The following is an 8,142-nucleotide window of genomic DNA, read 5'->3' on the forward strand; positions in this document are numbered from 1 at the left end:
CCCCCGCCTCGAACGTGGCCACGGAACATTCCAGCCTTTGGCTGCCCAGGCTCTGGCTGCTCTTAATTATTAACCTGATGAGGATTTGTAATAAGAAACCAGCAGCCGGAACTCTCCGTTGACAATTGGTAGCATAATACAAGACCTCGTAATTTTCCAGTTCTGAATGTGTATCGTAGGCGGCCGGGTGCCAGCCACCCAGGTGAGCCATCGTCCAGGCTCACAAAACCCCGTGGAGTGGGCACTCCTGTCCGCGTTAGCCCCGCTTTACAGCTGGGGAAACCGAGGCACCGGGAGGCTAGCACCGCAGTCAGTGAGTTAGTCAGTGGCGGAGCCAGAGCATCGCCGGGCCTGTCTCCCTCCCTTCTCCGCCCCGAGCATCTTGGCTCCCTGGGCGCCTGCAGCGCTGCTTCTCGGTCAGAACAGTTGACTGGGACTTGGATGCTCCCTCCAGGTGAGGTGGCCGAGCAGCTGGAACTCCAGGAGGCCTCCGCCCGCCCCGTGGGGACTGGCAGGTTACCGTGACCCGTGTCCTCGCAGCTCCCCTGGCAGGCCCAGAGCGAGGAGGCCAGTAGCTTAACAGGAGGAGGAGCTGACTTCTCCCTGGGAGCCCAGAGACCCACCCTGGGTCCTGGCTCGGGAGCCGGGCCGGGTGGAGAGCCACGGTAGTCGCGTGAAGGAGCAGCGGGAGGCCTGCAGGCCTCTGAGCACAGTGGCAGGGTCAGGGTCAGGCCTCTAACGCTCCCCTCTTAGGAAGAGGTGACCCCGGAGGCCAGGGCCCAGGCGAGGAGGCTGGCGATGACCCAGGGCAGAGGGGCCGAGGGTCCTAGCGCAGCAGCCGTGGAGAAGGCGTGGGGGGAGGCCTGGGTGTCTGCGAAGAGCTGATTTCTTGGGCATCCTGACACCTGGAATGGTCAGGGTGTCAAACTCCGCGAGCTCGCTTGCATAACCTGCGTCTCTCCCCTCCTCCCCCCACCCCAGCCCTCGCTTCGGGCCTCACTGCTGTGTAAGTTTCCATTAAACCCACTTGTGAAGCAGGGAGGTCAGGGACTTTGGGCAGGAATCCGAACTATTCAAGTGCTCTTTTAAAAGCAAATAAAATTGTTTTCCATCGATGTCATCGGACTCACGCCTCAGCCGAGAATTTCAAGGCCCTCCATTGCATTCCACCTACGCTCCCCACACACACCTCCCCAGTTCCTCTCCTCTCCCTACATGGCGAAGGCTCACCGCCCCCCCACCCCCCACGCCATCCGCAGACTCCCTGACGCTGTCTGGCGTCCCCCCACCTGGAATGTGCCCCCCACTCCACCAGCGCCGCTGGTTACCTCCCCCGTTCATTCCGTCTCGGAGACGGTGAACCCCTGCTCTGTGCTGGCGGCTCAGCCCTCGTCTCCTGGGGGAGTCCGCTGCTGCGCGCGTGGGGAGTGGCGGGTGGCGGCAGAGGGAGGCTTTGGGGGCACAAAGGAGTGAATCCCTGAGCACCTCCGGGCCCTGTGGCTATTTGGGCCGTGGGTGGGGGTGAGCACCTGCCAATTATCAGTGAGATGGTCACACCTGCATCATCTGCTTGGGCGCCCCTTGCCCCTCAGTTTTTCACCGATTCCTGTCCCACCCAGTGTCATTCCATGGAAAGAATATGGCACTGGGCTCCCGGGGCTCTAGGTTCAGATCCTGCCTCTACCTCTTCGTGACCGTGTGACCTTGGCCAGGCCATCTGGTTTCATCCTTGTGAAAAGAACAAAGTAACCCCTATCAAACCCGGGCTAGTCCTGCGTATTAAATGAGATGCGACCTGGGAAAGCCCACCATCGGGGAGCCCAGAACGGGGACGTCTCCTCTGATTAGTCATAAGAGAGGCCAGCTTTTACTCGGGCCTTGGAACTTACCAGGGCGGTGCTCGGCGCCTCACACACATGAACACATTCATTTATGTATTGATTATTTTAAATACATTTTTTATTGATTTCAGAGAGGAAGGGAGAGATAGAAACATCAGTGATGCGAGAGAATCATTGATCGGCTGCCTCCTACACACCCCTCACGGGGGATCAAGCTCGCAACTAGGGCATTTGCCCTTGACTGGGACTCGAACCATGACCTCCTGGTTCATAGGTCGGCGCTCAACCACTGAGCCACGCCGGCCGGCCACACATGAACACATTTATTCCTCACCACAGCACCCTGGACACTGTTGCTATACCTGTTGTTATCAACTCAGTAAACACTGGTATGAATAATAGCAGGGAAAGTAGTGGACATTTATGGAGCACTTACTGTTTACGAAGGTCGCGCCACGTCTGTGGTTGCCCCCGTCCTGTATCTGGGGAAACTGAGGCTGATGGAGGCAAAGCCCCTTGGCCAAGGTCAGTCGGCCAGGAGGTGGCAGAGCCAGGATTTGAACCCGAGATCCTGGACTTCCACCATGATGCCGTCTACCAGAGTTCAGTGAGTGGCAGACAGCCCTGCCCGGGCAGCCTGTGTTTTATGGACAGTCCTCACACAGCCCTGGGGAGTAGCCGGAATCCATAGCCCATTTTCATCTGTCTGTCTTTCTCCTTTCCTCTTTTTCTCCCTCCCCTCCTTCCTGTTTCTCTTTCCTTTTTTTAGTGAGGCGTCTATAGCCTAGAGACAAAGTGCACAGAGCTTGAAGATGAGGCTTGATGCATGTTTGCCTGTATTTACATGACATCCACGTCACCCTCACCCCGACATCCACATCACCATCACCCCTACATCCACGTCACCATCACCCCGACATCCTCATCACCATCACCCCGACATCCACATCACCATCACCCCGACATCCACGTCACCCTCACCCCGACATCCATGTCACCATCACCCCGACATCCTCATCACCATCACCCCGACCAGACAACACATTTCCACAAGCTGGGAGGTTCCCTGTCCCCCCTCTCAGTCAGTAACCCCCCCCGCCCCCCACTATTCTGACTTCTGTTACCATAGATTAATTCTGCCTGTCTTTATGTTTTTTTAAATATATTTTTATTGATTTCAGTGAGGAAGGGAGAGGGAGAGAGTTAGAAACATCAATGATGAGAGAGAATCATTCACCGGTTGCCTCCTGCACGCTCCACACTGGGCCTGAGCCGCAACCAGGGCCTGTGCCCTGACCCGGAATCAAACTGTGACCTCTTGGTTCACAGGTCAGTGCTCTACCACGCCGGCCGGGCTAATTCTGCCTGTCTTTACACTTCATAGAAAGTTCTACCCGTTCTACAGGCTCAGGGGAAGCGACTTGTCCCAGGTCCCCCAGCTTCTCAGTGGCAGAGCCAGGGGGCGAGCCCACATCTGTCTGTCGCTGCCCCAGGGTCTTCTCATCGCCCTCACCAGAGTCCCCAAACGTTGGTGAATCCATAAAAAGTTTATTTTTGCTCCCAATGGGCTTTTAAAATCACCTGTGAAAACCAGTTCGGCCCTGGGCAACGAGGTGAGCCAGCCCGGCAGGCCCCTGGGATGACACAGTGGGTGGGCTCGTGGCGCCGGCTGAGCGGCAGGAAGCCAGCAGCCTGGAACGTTGCCTGGGACTCGCTCGGAAGGAAGGTGGCCGTATTGACCTCATCGGGCGGTGGCACAGGTGGCTGCACCGTTCATCCCACAGCCCCGGGCTCTTCAGGGCGGCGCCTGGGAGCGGCCAGCTCTGGCCTCACGTAACAGCCTGAGCTCGCAGGTAGTGGGTTTCCCACCCTCCCCAGCCCCTCTGTCTGGGGAGCCGGGGCCCCTGGGCCGGGAGGGGCCTCCCGCAGGGGGCCTCCAGGGCGTGCTCACCTGGGCGCCACACCTGAGGCTCACCTCGCTCTGGGAGCTGAGGTCACCTCCCGAGGATTGCCAAGGGGTGACATCATCCCACAATCCCTCAGTGCTGCTCGGGGCCCGCCTCCCAGGTGGGAGAGGTGAGCGGCTTCAAGGAAGAGTCTCGCTGGGCTGGGAAGGGCGGCTGGGGCTCTCGGTGACCTGGTGACCGTTCTGTTAATCACCCCAAAGCTCATTGTTCAACCACCCTCCTGAGTTGCGACTTGAGGCTGGGGTGGGAGGCGGGCGCTGAAGCATTCGGCCCTGAGATGTCCATCCTCCGGCACGCCCCCCCTGACATCCTGTCCGCTCCTCCCCCTGGCTCATTGGTCCTTCCTGTTCTTCGATGCCGGCCAACGCCACGAGCCTGCCAAGCACAGGCCCTTGTCTCCCCACCCCGCACGCCGTGGCCTCGGAGGCCCAGGGCCCCCCTCGTGTTCCCCGTTGACCCTGGATGCTGAGGACGAGGAGGAGGAGGCCAGGGGAGCCCTGGAGCTCGGGCAGAAGGCAGACCGGGCCGGGTTGGGGTTGCAGCTTAGCCATGCCCTGCTGTGTGGCCTTGGGGATGGGACTCACCCTCTCTGAGCCTCGGTTTCCTGCCTGTAGCGTGGGGATCAGGACATTGCACAGGGGCAGGCGGGACCACGTGAATGCCCACAGACCCGATTGGGCCGTTCCCGGCTTGATGGGCTGGAGGCCCAGCCATTGAAGGCTGAGCTGTGCAGGCCTCGCTCTCGTTCCTAGGAACACCCTTGTGACCCCGGCGTGTGTTGTGAGCGAGCCCACCGTTCCACACTAGGGGCTGGGCACAAAGGCAGGGTCTTAGTAAAAACCAACTGCCCTGGCCCTGGCCTGACTCATTCTTTCCCCAAGAAGTGGCGGCTGGCGAGGCTCTCACAGAGTCGGACTGGTTAGAGCCGCAGTCCTTTACGGACAGCCTGTGCCCAGGACCCCAGGGGCCGCCTGGCACTGCCCGTAGCCGCCCACGAGGCCTGTAGATTCAGCTCCCTCCCATGGAGGGGCGCTGTCTCGGAACCAGGCATCCGACACGGCTCCCAGGGGTGTCTCCAAGGCACCTCGAGCTCAGCAGCCACACGGAACCCAGTGCCTTTCCCTCCCACCGTCGCGCTTCTCTTCCAGTGAATGGTTCCAGAAGGAGACGTCATGCCCTGGCCATCAGGGAGTCCGCCTGCTCTGGCGCCCCTACCCTCCTCTCCATCCCCCCACACCCAGGCCAGGCACCCGCTGTCACCTGCACCTGCAGCAGCCTCCGCCCGGTCTCCGAAGGCACCGTGGCCCCTCCGGGCAGCCTTCCTTGTGGCAGACAGGGAGGCTATTACATGCAGCCTGACCGTGGTGCTGGGCTCGGGTTTAAGTGCGAAGCCTCCTCATGGCCTCGGAGCCCGCCTGGCCTGGCCCGGCCCCCGCCCATCCTCTGACTGACCCCCGCTTCCCTCTGCTCCACACTGCAGCCAGCGACCCCCACTCCCCTCTGCTCCACACTGCAGCCAGCGACCTCCATTCGGTTCCCCAAGAGCCATGCCCCTCCCACTCCCAGGCCTCTGCCCCGCTGTCCCGAGAGACCCCCCCCCCCCTTGTCAGGACAGCGCCTCACCCTCAGACCTCAGCGGCCACCTCCTCAGAGCAGTCTTCCCAGCCACCCTCCCGAGGGCAGCCACACCGGCCGTCCCTCTGGGGGTGGGGGGACCCCATGTCTTTCCGTCAAGCAGTCACCTGGTTGGCTCTTTACCCAGGAGGCGGGGGTGTCTGAGCTCCGGGAGGGCCGAGACCACGGCGTCTGGGTCCTCTCACTCCAGTGCTGGGCAGGCCGGGTGCTCAGACGTACAGGTTGAATGGATGAGCGTCACTCGTGGACCCCAGTGTGTTGCTGTTGTCCCCAACGGCAAGGTGTCCTGGCTGGCCTTCGAGCCACCTGCCCAACACTGTGCCCTCCCCCAGAGTGTCCCCTCCCCCTCCCTGAGACCGGGGACTTTATAGTATGATTATGTCAGGGGTCTTGAGATGGGAAGGTGACCCTGGCCGCGCAGGTGGGCAGGGTGAAAGCACAGAGGGCTTCTCAGAGGAAGGTAGGCTGTGCGAGGGGAGGACCTGCCACGGGCCGGCTGGGAAGAGAGGAAGGGGCTGCGAGCTGAGCGGCCTCCGGACCCCGAAAAAGGCAGGAAAATGCCTTCTCCCCTGCAGAACGAGTCTAGACTCTGACCTCCAGGAGAGCCATTAACTTTTAAGTCACAAACTTTCTGACAGTTCGTTGCAGCAGCCACAGTTCTTTGCTACATCGCTCCGGTGTTCTCAGACCTGGTACCCGCCCAGGGTTTGTGAGAGTTGGGGCGGGAGGGGCGCTCAAGAGAGGAGGAAGGGCCCAGCCAGTGTGGCTCAGTGGTTGAGCAGCAACCTATGAACCAGGAGGTCACGGTTGGATTCCTGGTCAGGGCACAGGCCTGGGTTGCAGGCTCGATCCCTAATAGGGGGTGTGCAGGAGGCAGCCGATCTCTCTCCATCCCCCTTCCTCTCTGAAATCAATTAAACTATATTAAAAAAAAAAAAAGACAGAAGAAGAGGTGACAGCTGCTGAGTTCCCACAGAGAGAGGCAGGGCCGGGATTGGAGCTTGAATCCGACTCATGCTCTTGCCTCCACCCACCCCTCCCTCCAATGCTAGGCCAGCTTTTGGCGGGCACCTGCCATCACCAGCCATGGGACCGGAGCCCCGCTGGCCTGTACCTGAGCAGGCGCAGGCTCCCCCGGAGGGAGCGCAGGCTCTCGGAGCAGGAGTCACCACGCCAGGTGGTCCCCGGCGGCCCCCTGCCCCCTCTCAGCCATGGCTCCCGTGCTTGTCTCCCTCAGTGTGAACGAGCTGTATGTCGATGACCCGGACAAGGACAGTGGGGGCAAAATCGATGTCAGCCTGAACATCAGTTTACCCAACTTGCACTGTGACCGTGAGTATTCCCAGCAGCCCTCCCCCCAGCAAGACATCGCCCCCACCCCTTAACCCCTCCGTGTAGGCAGAGCTTGGGTGCACGATTGGCCAGGCAGCCGGGACCAGCTAAGCCAACAGCGCAAGCTGCCAACCACACGTGGCATGGGATTCACAAACAGCGCAAGCTGCCAACCACACGTGGCATGGGATTCTCCACACTCTTGAGGGGAGAATGTGATCACATGTGAATGCACTTGGTGGTTTTCTGGGATAAAAATCAAGAAATTGCTAACGGGGGTTACCTCTGGAGAGTAGCCGTGTGTGTGTGTGTGTGTGTGTGTGTGTGTGTGTGTGTGTGTGTGTGTGTTGGGGGGGGGGGGGGGGGTCTCTAGTTAGGTTGCCTGCAATGGCTGATTGAGGGAGGACCCTCAGAAGGAACCTGTAAGGGCGTCAGGGAGGTGAGAGGACACGCAGAGATGCTGGGCGTGTGAATGACACCGCGAGTGGTCCCTCCTGGCAGCCAGGGGCCGGGCTGTTATTATCCGCATCCTTGATATCCTTGACCAACGCCTGCAGGGTGGGGTGTGGGTGATGGGTGGGGGGTCGTATAACCCCCCAAGCATCTCAAGGCAAGGGAACCCCCAACCAGCCAAGAGTAGTCACCTGGAAAGGGATGCAGCTCTGAGCTGTCAGCAGCCGCCGGGAAACTTCCTTTTTCACTTCACACTCTATTTTGTTTGTTCCATTTGTTTGAACCAAGAGAATGAATTATTTGTGTAGACAGAACTCATTGGAAGAGTGGTGTGTGGCATCAGATTCTGGCTCTTTTGGTCAGTAAAACTGTGTGATGCTGGCTGAGGAAACCTCAGTTTCCTCACCTGTAAAATGGGCTTGGTGCTATCTGTTGCCTGAAGCTGTTGAGAGGATGGGGTAAGCTGGTTCTTAGGCTTGTGTGCGAGTGGACTGGGGGTCCCCTCTGGGACTGGGGTTCTGGCAGTTCCTCTGCCCCAGCCTGGCACAGAACCCTCCTTGCTTCCTATCGAAGGGCAGCACATCGGGCGGGTCTGCAGGCAAAGATAGGGGGTCCGCCCTGTTACTGCTTTTGCTGAGAATTGCATCACAATCCTGAATCCACAGCGGGGCCCCGAGCCAGGGAACCTGTTGAAATAGGTCGGCTTTATTTTTATTTTATCCTCTTTCTCTTAGAAAAATAACTCATCTGGCAGCTTCTCATTCAGGAACTGGTCATGTCTCTGGAACAAGGAAATTCTTAGGCCAGAGGCCTGGGGCCAGCGGGACAGGGGAGGGAAGGGATGTGGTTCTAGGCTCCGTCCCAGCTCCAGGCAGCGGCCCAAGAGGGGCCAGCAACCTCCAGCGGCGGCCACG

At 59.8% G+C, this 8,142-nt stretch overlaps 1 protein-coding gene across 1 annotated transcript in view; it reads left to right on the forward strand.

Moving 5' to 3' along the window:
* Positions 1–8,142, forward strand: part of ERGIC1 (endoplasmic reticulum-golgi intermediate compartment 1) — a 101,037-nt gene that overhangs the window by 49,015 nt on the left and 43,880 nt on the right. Inside the window, exon 4 of the mRNA XM_005879370.2 lies at positions 6,681–6,775. Coding sequence (XP_005879432.1) covers positions 6,681–6,775 — 95 coding nt within the window. The remainder of the gene's footprint in view (positions 1–6,680; positions 6,776–8,142) is intronic.

Source organism: Myotis brandtii, unplaced genomic scaffold (genome assembly GCF_000412655.1).
Source record: "Myotis brandtii unplaced genomic scaffold, ASM41265v1 scaffold6, whole genome shotgun sequence".
NCBI lineage: Eukaryota > Metazoa > Chordata > Mammalia > Chiroptera > Vespertilionidae > Myotis > Myotis brandtii.